We start from the raw sequence: 25176 nt of genomic DNA on the forward strand, positions 1-25176 counted from the left end.
AGCCGTACCCCAGCAAGAATCTGCATAGATTCCAAGGGGTGCTGCAGCCAGCTCACACCATAAGAGCTGATTGTTAAATTTTTAGGAATTTTGCAGGCCAATTGTTAAAGTGTTGGTAGCTTGAAATAGGCCATGGTGGGGGTATTTACTCAATTGCTGGCTTATCAGCACACCAGTTTTCAAGAACCATGTAGCATAGCCCTGGTAAAGAGCAAGCATTCAACAGCTTTTCAAATGATACAGGACAAGTTCCAAAAAACAAGTATGCCCACGTGTGAGGCAAGCCAGTGCAGGCAAGGTTGAAGGAGCGTACACTGAGAACACATATTTTCAAGTGGCAACTTAAAAGCAAAAGATACCTCAACGTGAAGAAGCTTTGAGTTTTTATCTAGTCACCCACAGTATTCTCTGGGGGAATAAGATGCTTGTTGTATTCTAGAAATGCTGATATCACATGGTCAGTGGAAACTGACATGCCTAGGTGGTGAGTTGGAGGACTGGGCAGGCACATCTTTGGAAGCAGAGATTGAGTGATTGGCTATATTGCCCCTCTGTGTTGAGAGAAAAAAAATGAAAGGTTGCTATATTTTAGATACAGAGCAAAATGTTTTGTGTTAATCTTAAATTTATTTTGTTTGCAAGAGGCTGATTTCTTTCTCAGCATGTTTGCCTGGGACCATTTGAGATCCCACCCTTGGAGAGTTTGTAATCTAGAAGGGGAGATGACACCTGCAGAGGTCTGGAACATGAGGCTCTCCTCAGTAAGGTGAATTTGTTACCTCATTTTAGAATGAAAGTGTAAATAACAAGTGGGTAATAGGCCAGATGACTGAAACAAGAACCTTGATTTAAAGGTTCCTGTTTGTGTCTCTGCAGCCAACTCAGAATGCACGCATTGGTTTGCTCTGAGCTTGAACTTCTGTGCAGGCAGAAGTGTCTTCAGTTGGACTTGGCAATTGCAGTTGTGGGAGAGCTCAGTGCATTGCTTCTCCTGGCATTCCTCATCTTGGGTAAGCAGTTTCTTTGTATTTCTTAAACAGCGACTTGAACTTTTCTCACTCAGAAGAAGGCTGGTTCTAAAAGTATTCATTTAATGGCAATCCTTTTGGATTGTGAGGCCACAATCACAGAGCTGTCAATTTCTGCAGGAGGACTGCCATAAGGTAGTCTAATGGGGACACGTTTCCTTTCTGTAGTGTAGAGTAACTTGTGTTAAGATGCTCAGAGAAAAAAGGAGTAAGGTTTGCTCTTAATGAAAGAGTAAATGATAATGATAATGATGATGATGGTGATAAGGCTTTAGCTTTTTTTTTTTAACATCTTTATTGGAGTATAATTGCTTTACAATGGTGTGTTAGTTTCTGCTTTATAACAAAGTGAATCAGCTATACATATACGTATATCCCCATATCTCCTCCCTCTTCTGTCTCCCTCCCATCCTCCCTATCCCACCCCTCTAGGTGGTCACAAAGCACCGAGCTGATCTCCCTGTGCTATGTGTCTGCTTCCCACTAGCTTTCTATTTTACGTTTGGTAGTGTATATATGTCCATGCCACTCTCTCACTTCGTCCTAGCTTATCCTTCCCCCTCCCTGTGTCCTCAATTCCATTCTCTATGTCTGCGCCTTTATTCCTGTCCTGCCCCTAAGTTCTTCAGAACAATTTTTTTTTTTTTAGATTCCATATATGTGTGTTAGCATACAGTATTTGTTTTTCTCTTTTTGACTTACTTCACTCTGTATGACAGACTCTAGGTCCATCTACCTCACTACAAATATCTCAATTTCATTTCTTTTTATGGCTGAATAATATTCCATTGTATATATATGCCACATATTTATCCATTCATCTGTCGATGGACACTTAGGTTGCTTCCATGTCCTGGCTATTGTAAATAGAGCTGCAGTGAACATTGTGGTACATGTCTCTTTTTGAATTGGTTTTCTCAGGGTATATGCCCAGGACTGGGATTGCTGGGTCATATGGTATTCTATGTTTTTTAAGGAACTTCCATACTGTCCTCCATAGTGGCTGTATCAGTTTACATTCCCACCAACAGTGCAAGAGGGTTCCCTTTTCTTCACACCCTCTCCAGCATTTATTGTTTGTAGATTTTTTGATGATGGCCATTCTGACTGGTGTGAGCTGATACCTCATTGTAGTTTTGATTTGCATTTCTCTAATGATTAGTGATGTTGAGCATCCTTTCATGTGTTTGTTGGCCATCTGTATATCTTCTTTGGAGAAATGTCTATTTAGGTCTTCTGCCCATTTTTGGATTGGATTGTTTGTTTTTTTGCTATTGAGCTGCATGAGCTGCTTGTATATTTTGGAGATTAATCCTTTGTCAGTTGCTTCATTTGCAAATATTTTCTCCCATTCTGAGGGTTGTCTTTTTGTCTTGTTTATGGTTGCCTTTGTTGTGCAAAAGATTTTAAGTTTCATTAGGTCCCATTTGTTTATTTTTGTTTTTATTTCCATTTCTCTAGGAGGTGGGTCAAAAAGGATCTTGCTGTGATTTATGTCATAGAGTGTTCTGCCTATGTTTTCCTCTAAGGGTTTCATAGTCTCTGACCCTACACTTAGGACTTTAATCCATTTTGAGTTTATTTTTGTGTATGGTGTTAAAGAGTGTTCTAATTTCATTCTTTTACATGTAGCTGTCCAGTTTTCCCAGCACCACTTATTGAAGAGGCTGTCTTTTCTCCATTGTATATTTTTGCCTCCTTTATCAAAAATAAGGTGACTATATGTGCATGGGTTTATCTCTGGGCTTTCTATCCTGTTCTATTGAGATATATTTCTGTTTTTGTGCCAGTACCATACTGTCTTGATTACTGTAGCTTTGTAGCATAGTCTGAAGTCCAGAAGCCTGATTCCTCCAGCTCCGTTTTTCTTTCTCAAGATTGCTTTGGCTATTTGGGGTCTTTTGTGTTTCCGTACAAATTGTGAAATTTTTTGTTTTAGTTCTGTGAAAAAAGCCAGTGGTAGTTTGATAGGGATTGCATTGAATCTGTAGATTGCTTTGGGCAGTACAGTCATTTTCACAATGTTGATTCTTCCAATCCAAGAAAGTGGTATATCTCTCCATCTGTATGTATCATCTTTAATTTCTTTCATCAGTGTCTTATAGTTTTCTGCATATAGGTCTTTTGTCTCCTTAGGTAGGTTTATTCCTAGGTATTTTATTCTTTTTGTTGTAGTGGTAAATGGAAGTGTTTCCTTAATTTATCTTTCAGATTTTTCGTCATTAGTTTATAGGGATGCAAGAGATTTCTGTGCATTAATTTTGTATCCTGCTACTTTACCAAATTCATTGATTAGCTCTAGTAGTTTTCTGGTAGCATCTTTAGGATTCTCTATGTATAGTATCATGTCATCTGTGAACAGTGGCAGGTTTACTGCTTCTTTTCTGATTTGGATTCCTTTTATTTCCTTTTCTTCTCTGACTGCTGTGGCTAAAACTTCCAAAACTATGTTGAATAATAGTGGTGAGAGTGGACATCCTTGTCTTGTTCCTGATCTTAGTGGAAATGCTTTCAGTTTTTCACCATTGTGAACGATGTTGGCTGTGGGTTTGTCATATATGGCCTTTATTATGTTGAGGTAAGTTCCCTCTATGCCTACTTCCTGGAGGGTTTTTATCATAAATGGGTGTTGAATTTTGTCAAAAGCTTTTGCTGCATCTATTGAGATGATCATATGGTTTTTCTCCTTCAATTTGTTAATATGGCTTATCACATTGATTGATTTGTGTATATTGAAGAATCCTTGTATTCCTGGGATAAACCTCACTTGATCATGTTGTATGATCCTTTTAATGTGCTGTTGGATTCTGTTTGCTAGTATTGTGTTGAGGATTTTTGCATCTATGTTCATCAGTGATATTGGCCTGTAGTTTTCTTTCTTTGTGACATCTTTGTCTGGCTTTGGTATCAGGGTGATGGTGACCTGGTAGAATGAGTTTGGGAGTGTTCCTCCCTCTGCTATATTTTGGAAGAGTTTGAGAAGGATAGGTGTTAGCTCTTCTCTAAATGTTTGATAGAATTTGCCTGTGAAGCCATCTGGTCCTGAACTTTTGTTTTTTGGAAGGTTTTTATTCACAGCCTCAATTTCAGGGCTTATGATTGGTCTGTTTATATTTTCTATTTCTTCCTGGTTCAGTCTTGGAGGGTTGTGCCTGTCTAAGAATTTGTCCATTTCTTCCAGGTTGTCCATTTTATTGGCATATAGCTGCTTGTAGTAATCTCTCATGATCCTTTGTATTTCTGCGGTGTCAGTTGTTACTTCTCCTTTTTCATTTCTACTTCTATTGATTTGAGTCTTCTTCCTTTTTTTCTTGATGAGTCTGGCTAGTGGTTTATCAATTTTGTTTATCTTCTCAAAGAACCAGCTTTTAGTTTTATTGATCATAGCTATTGTTTCCTTCATTTCTTTTTCATTTATTTCTGATCTGATCTTATGATTTCTTTCCTTTTGCTAACTTTGGGTTTTTTTGTTCTTCTTTCTCTAATTGCTTTAGGTGTAAGGTTAGGTTGTTTATTTGAGATGTTTGTTGTTTCTTGAGGTAGGATTGTATTGCTATAAACTTCCCTCTTAGAACTACTTTTGCTGCATCCCAAAGGTTTTGGGTCATCGTGTTTTCATTGTCATTTGTTTCTAGGTATTTTTTGATTTCCCCTTTGATTTCTTCAGTGATCTCTTGGTTATTTACTAGTGTATTGTTTAGCCTCTGTATGTTTTGTATTTTTTACAGATTTTTTCCTGTAATTGATGTTTAGTCTCATAGCATTGTGGTCGGAAAAGATACCTGATACAATTTCAATTTTCTTAAATTTACCAAGGCTTGATTTGTGACCCAAGATATGATCTATCCTGGAGAATGTTCCATGAGCACCTGAGAAGAAAGTGTATTCTGTTGTTTTTGGATGGAATGTCCTTTAAATATCAATTAAGTCCATCTTGTTTAATGTATCATTTAAAGCTTGTGTTTCCTTATTTATTTTCATTTTGGATGATTTGTCCATTGGTGAAAGTGGGGTGTTAAAGTCCCCTCCTATGTTTGTGTTACTGTCAGTTTCCCCTTTTATGGCTGTTAGCATTTGCCTTAAGTATTGAGGTGCTCCTATGTTGGGTGCATAAATATTTACAATTGTTATATTTTCTTCTTGGATTGATCCCTTGATCATTATGTAGTGTCCTTCTTTGTCCCTTGTAAAGACTATTTTGTCTGATATGAAATTTGCTACTCCAGCTTTCTTTTGATTTCCATTTGCATGGAATATCTTTTTCCATCCCCTCACTTTCAGTCTGTATGTGTCCCTAGGTCTGAAGTGGGTCTCTTGTAGACAGCATATATACAGGTCTTGTTTTTGTATCCATTCAGCCAGTCTTTTGGTTGGAGCATTTAATCCATTTACATTTAAGGTAATTATCGATATGTATGTTCCTATTACCATTTTCTTAATTGTTTTGGGTTTGTTATTGTAGGTCTTTTCCTTATCTTGTGTTTCCTGCCTAGAGTAGTTCCTTTAGCATTTGTTGTAGAGCTGGTTTGGTGGTGCTGAATTCTCTTAGCTTTTGCTTATCTGTAAAGATTTTAATTTCTCCATCGAATCTGAATGAGATCCTTGCTGAGTAGAGTAATCTTGGATGTAGGTTTTTCTCTTTTATCACTTTAAATATGTCCTGCTACTCCCTTCTGGCTTGCAGGGGTTCTGCTGAAAGATCAGCTGTTAACCTTATGGGGATTCCCCTGTTTGTTATTTGTTGCTTTTCCCTTGCTGCTTTTAATATTTTTTCTTTGTATTTAATTTTTGATAGTTTGATTAATATGTGTCTTGGCATGTTTCTCCTTGGATTTATCCTGTATGGGACTCTCTGCACTTCCTGGACTTGATTGACTATTTCCTTTCCCTTATTAGGGAGGTTTTCAACTATAATGTCTTCAAATATTTTCTCAGTCCCTTTCTTTTTCTCTTCTTCTTCTGGAACTCCTGTAGTTTGAATTTTGGTGCATTTAATGTTGTCCCAGAGGTCTCTGAAACTGTCCTCAATTCTTATCATTCTTTTTTCTTTATTCTGCTCTGTGGTAGTTATTTCCACTATTTTACCTTCCAGGTCACTTATCCGTTCTTCTGCCTCAGTTATTCTGCTATTGATTCCTTCTAGAGAATTTTTAATTTCATTTATTGTGTTGTTCATCATTGTTTGTTTGCTCTTTAGTTCTTCTAGCTCCTTGTTAACTGTTTCTTGTATTTTCTCCATTCTATTTCCAAGATTTTGGATCATCTTTACTATCATTACTCTGAATTCTTTTCCAGGTACACTGCCTCTTTCCTCTTCATTTGTTTGGTCTGGTGGGTTTTTACCTTGCTCCTTCATCTGCTGTGTGTTCCTCTGTCTTCTCATTTTGCTTAGCTTACTGTGTTTGGGGTCTCCTTTTCCCAGGCTGCAGGTTCGTAGTTCCCGTTGTTTTTGTTGTCTTCCCCCAGTGGGTAAGCTTGGTTCAGTGGGTTGTGTAGGCCTCCTGGTGGAGGGGACTGGTGCCTGTGTTCTGCTGGATGACACAGGATCTTGTCTTTCTGGTGGGCAAGACTGCATCCGGCGGTGTCTTTTGGGGTGTCTGTGACCTTATTATGATTTTAGGCAGCCTCTCTGATAATGGGTGGGGTTGTGTTCCTGTCTTGCTATTTGTTTGGCATAGGATGTCCAGCACTATAGCTTGCTGGTCATTGCGTGGAGCTGGGTCTTAGAGTTGAGATGGAGATCTCTGGGAGAGCTTTCGCCGTTTGATATTATGTGGAGCCGGGAGGTCTCTGGTGGACCAGTGTCCTGAACTTGGCTCTCCCACCTCAGAGGCACAGGCCTGACACCCGATCAGAGCACAAAGACTCTGTCAGCCACACGGCTCTAGTTACAAACAATGAAGCAGGGCAGTCAGGCAGTTTAACACAGCTTGAGTTCAGCAACCACCTTACACTACGATCTTCATTCAAATCTCAAAATGAACTCACATCAGATTTGTCCTTAGTCAGCAGAAGACTCTCAAACTCAACTGTGTTGCTTCCTCCTTCTTACACGTTTTCTCACATCACATCTTAGTTTATCACCTGCTCTACGCATCTTTAAATGGTTCCTACTCCTTCTTCAAGGCTTTAGCTTTTAAGTTGCCTGTGGCTTCGGGTAGAGCTGTGACTAGCTGTCCTTGGACTCATGGCAGAACTCTTCCTGCACTGTTTCTCTTCTCCCAGTCCTAGACAGGCCAATATTTAACCTTAAGAAGTCAGGAAGTTAAACCTCCCTAGAGAGCTAGGCTGTTGTCTATACTTGCCACACCCTCTGCATAGCCCTGATCTCAGGAAAGATGAAGTAGGATGGTTTAGATAGAACCCATTCTAAAGGAGAGAGCAGGAGTAATGACTCTCAAGGTCCCCTTCAAGTACAGGGTTGACCGATGTAACTGAGACTGTATTATAAGAAGCCATGTAACCTACCAGTCTGTACTAAATGGTCTTGGAAGGAAAAAACAAGGATGCATTTTAAGAGGTTCATGCCTCAGAGTGGTTATGTGGACTCGTATACCTAAAAACATCCAAAATCCTGGAGGTACACAGTGATGTGTAAATTGAGGGGACTTAGCCTTGCAGGTAGAGCAGCTGCCTGAGTGAGGGAGGGCAGTGAGGTTGTCTGTGTGCTCAGTGGTTGCTTGTCCTCACTAGGGGCAAATGCTTTGACTGAGAGAGAGAATGCCTCTCCCTTATTTTGTCTTGTAATATCGTAATATTTGGGGGTCATTTCCACATCCTGTGTTGTAGTCTCATTGTCATGAGTCTCTTTTCTGAAGATCTTTTTTTCTGTTATAATTGTGCCAAGGACAACAATTCCCCTGCACTGGGGAAAAGGGGGTCCTGATACTTACAACTCCCCAGGAGTGATAGAAAGTATTTGCCAAGAGTTATATTGTGAAAGAGCCATAAGCTCAGGTCCAAACATTTGGCCAACATGTGAGATAATTTACTATGCAGAATTATCTCAAGAACATGCTGGTGAAGAGATAAGTCAGTATCCGGGAAAGGAAGCAGGCTGAGTTGAGGATTCAATTGGAGTCTATCAAGGTGCTGAAGGTGCATCTGAATGCTTTGGTTAGATTTTTAGAGACTGAGATTAATATATATATATACTGAATTACATATCTGAATGATAAAATTCTGAACTATATATGTGTGTGTGTGTAATATCTATCTATCTGTATTATATGATAGGAATTTCTGAATATTTGCCAACTAACTAGGAATCTTCAAATTTGACTAGTGTTCTTGGCCTGGTTAGGTGTTATTAGTTCATCTGATGAGTGGTCCCTGGGCTCCCACTCTGGGTCTTACTCTGCGCTGGTGTTGGAGATGCACTGGCCCATAGCCACAGCTCTTGGCCTCGTGGGGGTGAGGGTGGAGAGCAAGACTTTAATCAAACAAGCATATAAGTAAATAGATAATTAGAAGTTGTGACAAATGCCCTAAAGGAAAGAGAAATGGTACTATTAAAACATGTGGCTAGGGTCTGCCCTCGGAAGGGTGGTTCAGGAGAGGTTTTCCTGAGGAAATGACATTTAATTTGAGATATGAAAGATGAACAGGAGTTAACAAGGGGAAGGGGATGGGAAGAGCATTCAGTCAGGGGGAGCAGATTAATCTTGTTTTGGTAAATGAAGTTCAGGGAAGCTTTGCTGTAAAACATTGATTACTTTCACACACATGGAAGAGCAGTACAGGCTAGTAAAGAGACAGGCTCTGATCCAGAATGCCCGGGTTTGAATCCTGGCCTACCACTTGCTCTGTGTTATTAGGCAAGTCACTTCACCAATCCGTGCCTCAGTTTCCTCATTTGTAAAACCTCATAGGGGGTTGTGAGAATTAAATTGGTTAATGTGCAGAGCACTCAGACAGTGCCTGGCATATAACCTTCTCTAGTTTATTGAGTATCCACTCCTGATTTCTAGTGTGGTGCTATATTAACTAGGGGGAAAAAGTCTGACCCTTTAATGTTAAAAATGAGGCCTGGGGAGACTGAGTGGTTTCCCAAATATCAAAGAATTAGTTAATGGAATGTCTGATCTGGGAAGATAATTTTTTAAAAACTTAATGCTTTTTATGTTAAATCATTGCTTCTCTATTCATTCACACAGAGTTCTAGTGGTGCACTTGAGTACTTAAGACTGAAAATGGGTATCTTCTATTTATCAGATTTTTGCACACTTCTTAGAATTTGTTTGAAAATGGTTTGGGTGTGGCTCTGTGTGTCTTGAGGTTGGTGACTAGATTCAGAGTCTTTTTGGGGTTGCCGATTTCCTCTTAGAATAGAGTGGTGCATTTGCACGATGTCTAAGTTGATTTCAGTTTGATGGTTGTATTGGCAGCTGTCAGCACTTGTCCAGTATATGCCAGGCACTTCACCGATACTGTAACATGGGTGTGGGACACTCATAAATGAGACGCATATGGTCCTGCCCCTGAGAGTATAGATAACTCTACACTGTAATCAATGATTACTCCTCCGTGCAAATGGCGCACTGCTTTGGGGAATATATGAGAGCTGTTTGCTGGGCAGTGAAGGGAGCACAACCAACTCCCTGGAGAAGAATTCATCCAGAACACGACAGGGATCTTAGATATCTGAGATATGATGAATTAAAGTTATGATATAAAGGAAGCCCTTTATCATGCTCATGCATGTATGCGTAGGGTAAGGCATGTGTCATGCAGCAGGAATAAAGCTGTGGCTATCCTGAGAGCTTGTATTTTCATTAGAAGTACTCATATTTGGGGAAATTTAATGTGACTTTTGGTAATCTGAGTCAGTGTAATTGTTATCTACATTGTAGTGGAATTCAAGAACTGAAACTTAAGAAGTTTCCAGTTCATTCTGATTCATCATTTGCTGTTCTTGTAAAGGTAGATTCTCAGAACCCAAAATCTCCTCTAAGGCTACAAACTCTGTTTCCTATCTGACTTTTAGGCTATAAAAATAGGATCTCATGTGGTAATGCTTTCTGTTTTTCAAAGCACTGTTATCTGCATTATCACATTTGATCCTTGTGTCATTATCCCCATGTTATAGGTGAGGAAACTGAGGTTCAGCAAGGTCAATGGACTTTCTGCATAAGCGAGACCTAGGTAGGGCCACCTTAAACAGTTTGACCCTGATTTTTCAGATGGAGGACTTTGTTGATTAGAATACAGGTAAGAAATCTCTTGCTGTACTGTAGAGCCTGCAAACCACAACTACTGAGCCTGTGCACCACAACTACTGAAGTCTGCACACCTAGAGCCCATGCTCCGCAACAAGAGAAGCCACCGCAATAAGAAGCCCGCGCACCGCAACGAAGAGTAGCCCCCGCTCACCACGACTAGAGAAAGCCCGTGCACAGCAACGAATACCCAATGCAGCCAGAAAGAAAGAAAAACAGACAGACAAAACGGCAAGCATCAAACAGACAAATTATTAAAAAACAAAATCTCTTAGGTAATCATTTTTTATACATTAAAATGGCCACTATACGTGCTGGACTTCCAGCAGAGCTGGGTAGGGTACTATGATGTTAATACACAAAGAAGACCTTTCCTCCTAGCATATTCTGAGGTGGAATTACTCCAAAATGTTAGAGGTGCGGGGATCATGACAGAGACCAGCCACAGTAGTAGGTAGGAACCCAAGGCTTGTTGAATTTTAACTCCTGGGAGTTAGGGTTCTTCTGTTTTGTTAAGAAAATTGCAGGGCATTGCGCAGACAGTGAATTCTTTCCCAGGAGCTGGTGGATGCAGTGAAATTAATACCACAGAGATAATATAGATGTTTTAAAAGTACTTTTGCCCATGCACAACCCAATTCGCATTCTATCCATGCTATCCTGCCTAAAAAAATATTAAAAAAAATCTCACTGTGGACCTTTCATGTGGCTTCTTTGTGTCATAACTGAGTTTAAAAAATTTCCTCGTATTTGCGTATCTCTTTTCTTACATGTCCAGAACATTCTTTATCTATTTAAAGGTAGTCATTTTAATTTAGTTGGAGAGATAGGTAAAAATTTCAGGCTGAGTATCCTGTAATCTTTTGTTTATGTGAAACTCTCAGGTTGTAGATTGTCTAGGGTTGTCACCTCAAGGCTATCCTGGAATTGTTTGCTTTTTTTCTCTTTAAAAGCAACTTTCATCTAATCTTCCCTTATAGCCAGTCTGAGGCAGCCCGCAAGTGACTCTCCAAATACCACTCTGTTTTGTTTCATCATAGCAGTTACCAGCATCCACTGTTTCTTATTCATTCATTTGCTGCTTTTTTCCTCTCCATCTCCCCTCCACGTGCAAGCTGCTATCAGCTGGGACCTTGTCTTCCTTGCTACGTGCTGCAGCCCAGTGCCTCAGACAGAGGCTGACTCACAGAACTCTCCATTGATGTGTTAAATTAATGAACTTCTCTTGACACTATTTTCTGACTTTTTTTTTCTTTTAAGGTTGAAAAATTGAGAGCAGCATGTTTTACCCACCGAAATGCATCCTGGTGCCGGTGTTACTCAGTAAGTAGAAGCCAAGGGACCAAGGAGGGTATTTGATTTCTTGTAAGTCTCATGCGTGTTCAGAAGCCAGTTTTATATATTTTCATTTCCCCTTGCTTTGTTGAAAATGGAAACCCCAACCTGGAACTTCACAGTTTTGTTGAAACAGCCGTTTTGCTTCAACAGCTGTTTTAGAAGCCAGGTAGGAGACTCTTCCTTGGAAAGCTGAATATTCCTCTGCTGCTATTAGAAACAGAATGCCTTTGGGTCCTGACTGGGTGTTTTAGGACCTTCCTATGGGATACAAAGAAAGTTTCTCGCTGGTATTCCTGCACTTTAAATTGTTATCTTTAAAACCACAGCTAGTCTCAGATCAGGAAATGAAATTACCAAAGGGAGTCCCAGAATCCCTGTAATTGTTTTCGTGCTTTAGCTACACTAGTCTTCTTGCAGTTCCTCAAATGCGCTGAGCTCTTTCCCAATTTTGGATGGTTTCTTTTGCCTGGAACCTTCTCTCCCCACCTCACCCTAGCAAGCATGCCTAAGCCTTCCTTATCCTTCAGGTTTCTCCTTAAGCTCCACTTTTCAAAAGCCTGCTCTGGAGTCTCCTGTTCCTACGGTGCTCAGGGCTGCTTCTTCTTGCTAATCCCATCTCTTTCTAACTTTTTCATCCTTTTGTCCCCTTGTCTTCTCTTTATCCCATGGATACAGCTCTGTTGGAAGAATAAATTAATGAGATGCTTTGCTCTCATAGCTTTTTATTTTTTTCTCTTTTTTAAAAAACTTAAAAAAATTATTTGGTTGCTCTGGGTCTTAGTTGTGGCAGGCGGGCTCCTTAGTTGTGACATGTGAACTCTTAGTTGTGGCATGCATGTGGGATCTAGTTCCCTGACCAGGGATTGAACCCGGGCCCCCTGCATTGGGAGCATGGAGTCTTAACCACTATGCCATCAGGGAAGTCCCTATTTTTTTGTCTTTTTAAAGTATGGTTGAAGTATGGTTGATTTACAATGTTGTGTTAATTTCTGCTGTACAGCAAAGAGATTCAGTTATCCATATACATACATTCTTTTTTATATTCCATTATGGTTTATCACAGGATATTGACTATAGTTCCCTGTAATATGCAGTAGGACCTTGTTGTTTATCTATTCTATTTTTCTCTTTATTATTAGTTTCTTAAACTTTGCATGGTGACCTAAGCACTGACTCAGCAAAGTGCACAAAAGAATTGTCTTTGCTCTAATTCCAGGCAACATAGCATGTGCACAAGCATGCAGTCAGACATACACACACACATGAAACTGGTATGTATTAGAGAATTTTTTTCCCCATGGAATCAGGGTTATAAAAATCTCAGAGGCTATTTAGACATTTCCTGGGTGAAGCAGCCTGCAGGTTTTTGCCCTTCCATCCAGAGACTTAACAATCCAACCCCGTGTGGAGTGGCCTGGTGACATCAGGGGGTATAGTACTTCTTGGAGAGGTTTTCCTCCTCTGTAGAAAGTCTCGATTTCTTCAGCCATTTCTGTACAAAGGTTACCTATCAGGTATAAGTTTCTCTTTGCTTTGGTTGTTGCTCTTGCTTTCTAGCAAACTCATTTAATTCTACAGACAGTGCTCTTCATATTACATTAAATAAGCTTCTTATACCTTTAACCACACTTAAAGTTGCTCAGTTCTTCCTTACAGGAAAATTCCAGGTCGCTTTTGCAGGTACTTTTGATTTCTTTCAAAAAATAATTCCCTCCAGAGAGTGGAGAGTTCATGTTTTCTTTCACATCCTCCCCACTGCGTGTTGCCTGCTGTGGGCAGGAAGTTAACACTCTTCTCCCGGGGCAGCAGCTTGGATGGAGAGGTTGGCACATTTTCTGTTTACTCCAAAATTCGTTCACTTGGCTCTTCTTTGATAGGAACTGGCCAGCATCTAAATGTGTCTTTCTTGCTATGGTTATCTCTTTGCATAGAGCATGTCCTGTGAAAACAGAAATATCCATGTAATGGTTTTCTCTTTAGAAATGGTTTTTTCTTTAAGGGAAAAGAGAAATTACTTGAGCAATGGACAGATAGTGGAGGGGTACCGCATGGGCTAACCTTAGAGACTGGAAAGCCAGGGCTGAGGGCAGAGCTGGAGGAGGGAGGTGGGGAGAAGGCAAACAAAGGAAATTCAAGGGAGGAGCTGTGCTCTGTCCTGGCCTAATTACAAGGACCTGCACTACAGCCAGAATCAGCCAGCAAATTCAGAGATAAGCTTTTGTAAAGGAACTAAAGAAGGAGAAAGGCAGAGGGAAGCAAAAGTACCTGTGAACTGGCTTTTCAGTTCCCTAACTGAAACTAGGAGCCAGAGACATCCCATTTCCTGTTTATGGATGTCTAAATTCATGACCTGAAAGGAGAGACTTCAGGGTTTCTCTTCTCTTTTCTTCTTGTTTTCTTTTTGTTTTGTTTCTCTGGCCATGCCAGCCGCTTGCAGGATCTTAGTTCCCCGACCAGGGATCGAACCTGCTCCCTTGGCAGTGAAAGCGCAGAGTCCTCACCACTGGACCACCAGGGAATTCCCTCTCTTCTTTCTTTAGAAAGGAGATTGCAGGGATGAATCCTAGAAAAGGGGAAGGGACTGGCTAGGAGCACAGGACCAGTTAGCATCTATATAGCATGAAGATTGTAGAACCCCTCTGACTTGAGCTACGTGGGGGGAACTACAGAGTATTTCTCTTACCCTTGGGAATGCCATGCTGGTTGGAATGAAGGGCCTCTGAATACTTTGTCCACGTTGGGTCATCTGGGGTGGAAAGGTGCATATACTTGGAGATTAATACTAGTTTTTGTTGCTGCGTGTATTTGTCTGAATGATGCCTCCTCTTGCCTTTTCGACTTCTGTAGGTTATTTCTTGGGCCTGAATGACTTGATTGTTTCCTCCGTGGAGCTAACAGTCCACGTGGGTGATTCAGCCCTGTTGGGATGTATTTTCCAGAGCACAGAAGAGAAACTTGTGACCAAGGTAGACTGGATGTTCTCATCAGGAGAGCACTTCAAGGTAAGAAGGAGGAAACACTGCTGTGTATTAAAAGTCCCTGGCCAATGGTGTCAGAATGTGGGGAGAGGGAGAATCAGGTCATCCAGTGCCATGAGACGGGGTTGCAGGAGCTTGGGCTCTGGAGCTTGCCAGAACGGAGCCTCCTCCTGGCCTCTTGGCTGTGTAATCAGCTGGGTAAATGACTCAAACTCTCTGACATTCAACTTCCCCATCTGTGAAGATGAAGGTGATTATAATAATGGTAATGCTTACTTTTCGGGACCTTGAGAAGCTAATGGGAGACATGCACATAAAGTTCTTTAGTTCCTTTCCTCTATTTCTCCCATTTGTAGAGTAGCATAGGTGGGTAGGAGAGCGAGAAGAGTGAAAACGCATTGGTCTAGACAAAAAGAGTTATGGGCTAGGCACAGGAATGGTGTCACAGGAATCTTTTCTTTGGGGAGGGGACAGATTCTTTCAGCACTCCACTGACCCACTTATGTGCTGGGGAATCATCTCTTTCTCCTTCATGGCTGCTTGAAGTGTTGGCATTAGCAGATTCAGCATGGCTGAGTGAAGGCCTTTCATGGGAGCTCTTTGGATTAGGAAACAGAGTGTATTAAGCCTCATCTGAGATTCTGTGGAGATACTTGTATGTCAGGATCATTTGCGAAATATGTCCTAAGTAATGTATTATTGACAATAAAGTCCCAATGTTTGCAAATGAAATATCGCTTTTGTAGCTCAGAGCATGTTATCCCTATCATGCTACTGTCACTCAAATTTTTATTACTATTTATTGTTATAAGAGGGAAATACCCATGGTCTGAGTGGCTCCCCCTCCCAGTCTGTAAACCATTCCCTGTTGATGACTCCTTCTCATGCCTTATGATAAGCTGCCTGGAGGAGGGCAGAAAGGACAGCGGTAACAGCCAACATGCTGGGGATTCTCACAACAGCCTGTCTGTGGGATTACATTTGGATGCCATCGAATGCGGAGGCCATGGCAGAACACAGGGTGAAGATGGGAGATGCTTTTCAAAAGTTGTGAGTTTGAATCCCCAGAGTGATCTTCAGAGTGGGTGTTACATTTTACCTTAAACTGTAAGAAATGGAAATGTGTTGACCCTGTTTCTCCAATTGTCTTTGTGTAAAATGAGCCACAGAGCCTTGTGCAAGTTAGTGTATTGCCAGGCACACGATGATGGTGATGATGATGATGATGTTGTTGATGATGAATTGGGTACCAAGTACTATTTTTTTTTTTTTTTTTTTTTTTTGCGGTACGCGGGCCTCTCACTGTTGTGGCCTCTCCCGTTGCAGAGCACAGGCTCCGGACGCGCAGGCTCAGCGGCCATGGCTCACGGGCCCAGCCGCTCCGCGGCATGTGGGATCTTCCCGGACCGGGGCACGAACCCATGTCCCCTGCATCGGCAGGCGGACCCTCAACCACTGCACCACCAGGGAAGCCCCCAAGTACTTTTTGATCACAGTGGTGATGATGACTATGCTGCCTCCACAGAACAGGGGCTTTTGAATCCAGACTGCTGGGTCTGGTGCCATGGACTTTACATTTTCTCTGATGTTGTATTGCCCTCCAGGATGATTACGTGCTCTTCTATTATGCCAACATCAGTGTGCCTGTGGGGCGTTTCCAGAATCGTGTGAGCTTGGTGGGGGACATCTTACACCATGACGGTTCTCTCCTGCTGCAAAATGTGGAAGAGGCTGACCAGGGAAACTATACCTGTGAAATCCGCTTCAAAATGGAGAGCCTGGTGTTCAAAAAAGCAGTGGTCCTGCATGTACTACCAGAGGAGCCCAAAGGTACATAAATGCTTACTCAGAGAAGGGCGAAGGGGCAAGAGATTTGGTGTGCGGTGAGGGAAGCGAACTGATTTTGTTGAGCAAGTGACAGCCATTGTGCTATGTACTTACCATGGAGTGAGTCCTCAATAAAATAAAAATAATGATGATCATTATTTTATTATTACTTTATCATGTTTCAACCTCATGAAAATGCTGTGAAGGAAGAACTGTATTCTTTTCATTTTACAGATGAGTTAACTGAGGCTTAGAGAGATTAAGTGACTTGCCTAAGGACATATATTTATTAAATGGCATATCCAGTACTTGGACCCTGGTACCTCTGTCAACAAAGTCCATGTTTTTTTTTCACTATACCCTGATGCTTCCCATCAGTTATCCATGTTGATGTTGTGTCCATATTTTGTAGGTAACTATGTTAGGTGTTCTGCGGGATATAAAAGAAATGAGCAGATCTCTCTAACTTCCTAGGACCTTATGTTCCCATTTATAAATGGCTTCAGTAGATTGTTGGTTTTAAAAAACATGTTCTATAGAACACTCAAGGTCCAAGGAACCTGGTGGGCCACACAAAGCATGAGAACAGGGCAGGGGATTGATAAAGGATCTAGTTGGGCAGGACCTCAGGCTTCCACCTCCACTACAACCAAAGTCCTTTTCCTTTTCCTGTTGTATTCATTGGGCTGCCAGATAAGATTTCGTTTGAAGAAAGAATTCTGCTGCTTTAAAAAGTTTGAAAACCAAAAAAAAAAAAAAAAAAAAAAAAAGTTTGAAAACCACAGAATTAAATACATTCTTTAAAAGTGTGAGATAGGGCTTCCCTGGTGGCGCAGTGGTTGAGAGTCCGCCTGCTGATGCAGGGGATGAGGGTTCGTGCCCCAGTCCGGGAAGATCCCACATGCCGTGGAGCGGCTGGGCCCGTGAGCCATGGCCGCTGAGCCTGCGCGTCCGGAGCCTGTGCTCCGCAATGGGAGAGGCCACAACAGTGAGAGGCCCGCGTACCTCAAAAAAAAAAAAAAAAAAAAGAAGTGTGAGATAGAAGGAACAGTCTTTGGCCTCAGGAGAGCTTGCTGTTTAGTGAGTGAACTAGAAACTGGACGCCCCGCTTCCTGCCAGCTAGTTTAGGTCCATTCTTTCAATGAGCTCCTTTGGAGCACCCTGTCCCCGTCTCTGGTGATATTCAACACACCTGTTCAGTTGTGTCTCCCCTGCTCACCTGGATCTGTGTTCTTTGTCCCATGACCAGCCCTAGACACAATGCCTGGCATAGAGTAAGCATTCAGTAAACATTTGTCAAATGAAGGGAATTCTTAAATTAGCATCCCTCACTTGAATCTGACTTCTAAAAAATGGAAGGGTAGAAGGAATTGTAGAAGGTGGCCTCTGGCCTCTCTCCTAATTTTTCCTACTTTTATCAATTGCATTTTTCTTTCGATTTTAAATCTATGGCTCTCCAGGAAGAAGAAATGAACCAACTGTCTGTGTCCCCCAAGGATTATGTTTGAGTTACCCCTTTCTACTTTGTTCTCTGATGCTGGGCCTGAGGACTACAAGCATGTCCTACAAAACGGGTGCCTATTCCTGCTTAGAAGAGACACAGAGGGAAGGAGCCCAAAGGAGGCAGTTTTAAGAACTGAGTCCATGGGAGCAGGCTAGAGCAATTTTAGGGGTAGTCAGATTTCCCAGTAGCCAGTGGAGCAACTTGTATTTACTTTTCCTTTCCAGCGGCATGGGAATAGCTCTAACTCCTGACCATTTGCCTGGTGGCCATCTCCTTCCATGTGAAAACTCATCTAGATTTCCTCCACAAAGTTTATCCTTCAGTTTGTAATTTTTCTGTGTTTCTACTACTTCAACTCTTTTATTCGTAGTTCTTATTTTAAACACCATAGACAATTTTCTTTTTTCTTTCTTTCCCTTTCTTTCTTTCTTAGGAATTTGCTTCCATTTTATTCTATGAAAGGATTTTAAGGCATCTGAATGTGTGTGTCCTCAGATTATACACTTATACTGTATAGATATATTGTATAATAGTTGATGAAAAGTATAAAGAGAACAAAAAGTAATTTTTATTCAAACTTGTGCATATAATTTCAGTCAGATGATCTTCATTTTTAAGATTCAAAATTGAATTAAAGTTTTCATATCAGATGAATTGCTTGAACAATGTTTTGAGTTTGGTTTAACATTTTGGAAAATATGTTGTTCAAGGAGAGAAAATATTCTTATTGAAGGGATTCGCGCACATGGTAGGTCGTATAGTATGTGAGCTTTAGGTGGCCTCTGGATCCCTAACTTCATTACTCTATTATTTTTATTCTATACTAATCTCTTTTCAATTTATAAAGGTCTATGATTCTAGAAGGGAGGCAATCTAATGAAATAATTAAAAGCCCATGTTTTGGAATCACACCTAACAGTGCTTTAAATCCTAATTTAGAGAAAGTTCCTAATATTTGGAAAACAAAATTTCAGTGGTATAGACAATTTTCTTACAAATAAAATAATATTAACTTCCCATATTTTTGCTCTAGAATCAGCCATCCTTCCACTTATGTGAGGTGGTAACAGTAAAGGGAGTGAGAAAGCGTGGGCTTTGTTTTCACTCAGGCCTGGGTTTGAGTGCTGGCTCTGCCTTTTACTGGCCATGAAGCTCTGGGCTCTTTCACTTTCTTCCTCTGCGAAATGGGAGAGTAATAGTGCATATCTCAAAATATTGTAATGACTAGGTGATATCCTAGGTGTCTAGCACATGCCTGGTGTGTTGAAGGAACTCAGAATGTTCAGTTCTTATTATTGCATTTAAAAAACAGGGTTCAATTCTTAATATACTCATAGATTTAGAGGGTGTTTCCTTCCCTATTGGTATTCTTTGCAGTGAATTTTTATTACTTCCAAAATAATTCCCTCCATAGAGTTTTGAGTTCATAATATTTTCTTTTGCTTTCCTCCCATTGTGTGTCTTTCCTCCTGGGTGGTAAGTTAACGTTCTCCCAGGGACACAATTTGGATGAAAAGGTTAGCTGATGTACTGTGTTCCTTTATGAGCTCTGCTTAATGCTCTCTTGAAGGAACTCTGTCCAGTTAAGACCTAGGCTTGTGTCTCCCTTAAATATCATCCTGCCTTTCTTTTCTTAATTGACTTTGTGGTCGATTTGTATAGAGCACTATTGAAAAATCAGAAGCATCTTTCCAATTGTTTTCTTTTTCAGGGACTTGTTGAAATGACTAAAGCAGTAAACATATGATGGGGTCAGCTGCTTATACAAATAAGCAGGAGGAAGAGACTATTTGTTGGAAAGTCAGGAGCAGGGGAAGGGGGAGCAGATGGGGAAGTGGGGGCAGGGATTAAAACAGAAAGAAAAGCCAAGAGGAAAACTGTCTGTTGTCTTGGCCTAATTAGCAAGCAGTCCTGTGACCTGTACTCTAGCCAGAATTGTCCTAAGCAAGTCCTAAGACAACTTGTAGAAGAATAAAAGAAGTTGAAGAGAGTTACCCGTGATTCAGTTTTTCAGCTAGGAGAGCCAGTGGATTATTTCTAAGAATGAGAGTTATATAACTTTCCACTTCCTGTTTATGTTAAGCAGATGTGGGTATCTAAGTTGGAGAACAGAAAGTGGGGGGCTTCAAGGTTTTCTGTACTTTCTTTATCACAAGCTTGAAGTGGAGTTGGGGCTTGTGGGAGAGGTTCTAGAAAAGGAGAAGGAGAAAGGAATTAAGAGAACCAGAAAGTGTTTACTGAAGTCAGTGGGACCCCAATGTTGGTAGCTAGAGGGTATTGTCTTATCCTTGGGGTATTGTGTGGATTTGAGTGAGAAACCTCTGAGTACTTTGACCACACAGAATAATCTGGATCACCTGTGGAGGGAAAGTGTGCAGTGTTTGGTGGTGACATTGATTTTACTGTTGAGGATCTTTGGCTAAATATTATCTCTTCTAGAAGTTCTTTGGCTTCTATAGATTATACCTTGAGTTTGACTTGATTTATCATTTTGTCCCCAGAGCTCATGGCTCATGTGGGTGATTCGACTCAGATGGGATGTGTTTTCCACAGCACAGAAGAGAAACACATGACCAGGGTAGACTGGATGTTCTCATCAGGAGAGCACACCAAGGTAAGGAGGAGAAACCCTCATTGTGTATAAGAAGCCCCTGGCTGATGCTGTCAGGACAGAGCGGGGAGATCAAGAATCCAGGCACCAGGTGCCATGTGGTGGTGTTGTGAGGGCTTGGGCTTTGGACCTTGGCAAAGCTGGGCCTCTCAGCTCAGCCACTTGGCTGGGCAATTTCAGCTTCCGGTTGGGAAAAATGACTCTAATGAAGATGATGAAGAAGAAGAAGCAGATGCTGCTGCTGCTCAGCTTTTCAGGTTGTCAGGACGCATATAGGAGACGCTGGTGTAAAGCATTTGTACATGACTTGGCCACTGCATTTTAGTTTAATTCCTCTTCTCCCTTCTCCTTTTCATAGAGTCCGTGGGATAGCAAGGGGGATGATTTTGGTGGCCCAGCCAGGAAGGCAATGGGCTAGGCATAAGCACAATTGCATTTGTATTCTTTTTTTAAAATTAAAAAAATGTTTTTGATTTTTATTTTTAATGAATTTTTATTGGAGTATAGTTGCTTTACAATGTTGTGTTAGTTTCTACTGTACAGCAAAGTAAATCAGCTATATGTATACATATATCCCCTCTTTTTGGGATTTCCTTCCCATTTAGGTCACCACAGAGCATTGAGTTCCTGTGCTATACAGTAGGTTCTCATTAGTTATCTATTTTATACATAGTATCAATAGTGTATATATGTCAATCCCAATCTCCCAGTTCATCCCATCCCCCCAACCCCCATTGGCATCCATGCGTTTGTTCTCTACATCTGTGTCTCTATTTCTGCTTTGCAAATAAGATCGTCTATACCATTTTGCATTCTTATTCTTTTTTTAAAAAAAATTATTTATTTAATTAATTTATTTTTGGCTGCGCTGGGTCTTCGTTGCTGCGTGTGGGCTTTCTCTAACTGCGGTGAGCGGGGGCTACTCTTTGTTGCGGTGTGCGGGCTTCTCACCGAGGTGGCTTCTCTTGTTGCCGAGCACGGGCTCTAGGCACACAGACTTCAGTAGTTGTGGCGCGCGGGCTTCAGTAGTTGTGGCGCATGGGCTCAGTAGTTGTGGCACACGGGCTTAGTTGCTCCGCGGCATGTGGGATCTCCCCGGACCAGGGCTCAAACCCGTGTCCCCTGCAATGGCAGGCGGATTCTTAACCACTGCACCACCAGGGAAGCCCTCTTATTCTTATTTGGGTTATTTTTGTGAGTTTTCTTCTGTGCCCCATTGCCCCATTTATGTGATGGAGGGAATTTTCTTTATCTTCATGGATGCTTCGAATGTTGGGATTAGTAGGTCCTGGGGACCAGGTTGAGGAGTACTTCATGGGAACTCTGAAGTAGTAAACAGCAAGTTAGTTCATTAGACCAGTAGATGTCAACTATGGCATGATGATATCCTGATGAGTCAAGGTGTGTTGTAAGAGATATCTCAGGTAACTTATTGTTAATAAAAGTTAAGGTACAAAGTTTAGAAAAGATTTAACTTTTATAAATGAAGACATATTCCAGGTCATCCCTACAAAAAGTCATTTATACTCACTTGATTCCTATATGCTGAGTGGGTCAGAAATGGTGGCATCCAGATGTAGAGAACAAACGTATGGACACCAAGGGGGAAAGTGGTGGTGGGGGGTGGTGGGATGAATTGGGAGTTTGGAATTGACATGTATACACTAATATGTATAAAATACATAACTAATAAGAACGTGCCGTATAAAAAATAAATAAAATAAAATTCAAAAATTCAAAAAAAAAAAAAAAAGAAATGGTGGCATCATGGTGGGGTCTGGGGAATTACATGTAGTTCCAGATTCACCTCTGGGAACTCGTCATGCATTTATATGTCATTCACCAATTGAGACACTGCAGAAAATAGGATGAGAGTTGACGTTTTGGGTTGTGAATTTGAATCACAAGAGACAAGCCAGGTCTTTTCATTCATGTTTCTGTTTGTATGCCCATTTCCTTTTCTTAAAAGCTTTTAAAAAATAATAATATTTATATAACTTTATAAAAAACTCCAACACATTTATTTAACAAGTGTTTTTAAAGCATCTGCTATGCAGTGAATACTCAAAGCTCCTGCCCTGATGGGGGACTTACAATCAAGATGGAGGGACAGAACCTAGGGGCAGGACAGGAATAAAGATGCAGACATAGAGAATGGACTTGAGGACACGGGGAGGGGGAAGGGTAAGCTGGGACAAAGTGAGAGAGTGGCATGGACATATATATACTACCAAATGTAAAATAGGTAGCTAGTGGGAAGCAGCCACATAGCACAGGGAGATCAGCTCGGTGCTTTGTGACCACCTAGAGGGGTGGGAGGGAGACACAAGAGGGAGGAGATATGGGGATATATGTATATGTATAGATGATTCATTTTGTTATGAAGCAGAAACTAACATACCACTGTAAAGCAATTATACTCCAATAAAGATGTTAAAAAAAAAGATGGAGGGATATACATAGTAAAACAATGAAGAAATAAATACATGATATGTCAGGTAATAGTAAGAGCTATGGAGAACAAGAAAGCAGGGTTTTGTGGTTGTTATTTTATGTAGGTGGTCAGGGAGACCTCACCAAAAAGGTAACATTTGAGCAGAGGTCTCAAGGAAGTGAAGGAGGCAACCGTGCATCTGTCTAGGGGGGAAGAGTGTTCCAGGCAAAGGAAGCAGCAAGTGCAAAGGCCCTGAGGCCAGTACTCAAGGAGCAGCAAGGAGACTGGTGTGGTTGGAGTGAAGTGACCCAAGTAGGTGAGGAAAAAGCCAGTAGAAGATGAAATCAGAGAGGAGATGGGGGTGGGGCAGCTCATGGAGGACTTTGTACTTTTAGGAGAAATGGAGGGCTATTAGAGGGTTTTGAGCAGAGGAGTGATATGATTTAACTTATATTTCTAAAGGTTCATCTGCTGAGAATAAACTGTAGTGGGGAGTATAGAGGGATACAAGTTGAGAAGCTCTTGTAGAAATCCAGGTGAGAGATGGTGGCTTGGACCAGACTGTGGAAGAGGTGAGAAGTGGCTAGATTTGGGATGTATTTCGAGGGTAGAGGATTTGTTGTGGGATTAGACGAGAGTTGTTCAAGAAATAGAGGAGTTAAGGATGACTGCAAGATTCTTAACCAGAGCTTAAGGAAGAAGACGTTGCCATTTACCAAAATGGGATGGATGAGAAGGAACTGGTTTGGGGGAGAATTTTGGAGTTCAGTTTTAGACATGTTTCAGGTGCCTATTGGAAATCCAACTGGATATGTCATAAAAAGTAAAGGTGTACTTTTACTTTTTTTACTGGAGAAGTGCAAAAACCTGAAAGTCCCTCATTCCCACTTTCCTCATCCCTCTCTTGAGATGGAAGAGTTGTTTGTGGTTTGGTGGCATCCTGCACAGCTATGTGCCTGCAGAGACATGTGTCCATGGATTTGTGTTACTTAATACCTTCTGATAATACCTTTACTGTTTCCACACACAGAGTCTGTGAGTCCTGAGAGCTCCCCCTCTCCACCTTCCCGGCGCCCCTCTACCCCAGCCCTTCAATCTCATACGTTTTGCCTTTCCCTTCTAGGAGGAGATTGTGTTGCGCTATTACCCCAAACTCAAGGCAGCCATGGGATACCCCCAGAACTGGGGCCGCTTCCAGAACCGTGTAAACCTGGTGGGGGACACTTCCCACAACGATGGCTCCATTGTGCTCCACAGAGTGAAGGAGTCTGATGGAGGAAGCTACACCTGCAGTATCCACCTGGGGAACCTGACAGTCAGGAAAACCACTGTGCTGCACGTGATCCTGAAAGAGCCTCGAAGTATCTAACATTTGGTTGGAGAGGGAGGAGGAGCCTCATAGCCGGTAGGCAGGGCCAGGACTAGGGTGAGGCTGAAGAGGCTTCTAGGGTGCAAAATTTAAGGAGGCATCACTCCCAGGTGCTGTACTTGCCTGAACCTGATAAGCCCAGCACTTATCAGGCACTTGTACCCTGTACTTGCATGACCTTGAGAGTGATACCTCCTCAAATTTGGTGCCCTATGCACCTTACTTGCCTCACCCTAGTTCTTCCCTGCTGGCAGGTCAAGGAAAAAAAAGCTAATATTGAGTGAACACCACCCCTCTGCCGGACCTCACTCATCATTGGTGTAATATACTAAGTTAAAAGTACAGGAGCTCAGAGGTGGATTGGAGTTGTTTTGACTTGGCTTCAAGGGAGATGCTCTGTGCTCTGTAGTGGAAAGGAAGATGGTCCCGAGCTGGTGAGAGACAGCAAAGAACAGAGAGAAAACAGGAAGGGGTCAGAACCAAAAATAGAGGGGTTTCCTGATCAAAGATTCTGTATTCTGGTGAAACACTGTGTATTAAGGCCATTGGTGTGTAGGAGAGTAAAGACTAAATTGTGTTGACTGATAGAGGTTGGTAAGTGAGGAGTTCAAGTTAAACCATAACCCAGTTAGCAGTCAGGATGTGGCCTGTGGACTTTGCCTTTTGCTAGGGACCCAGGGCTGGGCTGTGGTTGGCTGGGGGCAGGGATAGAGGTGAGGGTGCAACACACCCCAGTACCTCTGGCCAGAGACTTAAGTCTATGGAGGCGCCTTCTTGCCAATAGCAAAGAATCCCAGCTGGAGAGGGAAGCAGACAGATGGCTTTCTTCACTCTCAGAAGTCTTAGCTCCACTTCACAGAGAAAATAGA

At 41.6% G+C, this 25176-nt stretch overlaps 1 protein-coding gene across 5 annotated transcripts in view; it reads left to right on the forward strand.

Annotated features, from left to right (window-relative positions):
- Positions 1-8: 8 nt before the first annotated feature.
- The window catches only part of JAML (junction adhesion molecule like), a 33865-nt gene continuing 8697 nt past the window's right edge, over positions 9-25176 (forward strand). Inside the window, exons 1-6 of one of the 5 annotated variants that reach the window (XM_073808149.1) lie at positions 9-1010; positions 10265-11569; positions 14432-14586; positions 16167-16392; positions 20395-20507; positions 24062-24299. In XM_073808149.1, coding sequence (XP_073664250.1) covers positions 11527-11569; positions 14432-14586; positions 16167-16392; positions 20395-20507; positions 24062-24299 — 775 coding nt within the window. In that variant the 5' untranslated portion in view covers positions 9-1010; positions 10265-11526. Of the gene's footprint in view, positions 1011-5025; positions 11570-14431; positions 14587-16166; positions 16393-20394; positions 20508-24061; positions 24300-25176 lie in introns of those variants that run through there. The other 4 variants (XM_019941806.3, XM_019941808.3, XM_073808150.1 and 1 more) reach the window with 4 other exon arrangements.

This window comes from Tursiops truncatus, chromosome 8 (genome assembly GCF_011762595.2).
Source record: "Tursiops truncatus isolate mTurTru1 chromosome 8, mTurTru1.mat.Y, whole genome shotgun sequence".
NCBI classification, from domain to species: Eukaryota; Metazoa; Chordata; class Mammalia; order Artiodactyla; family Delphinidae; genus Tursiops; species Tursiops truncatus.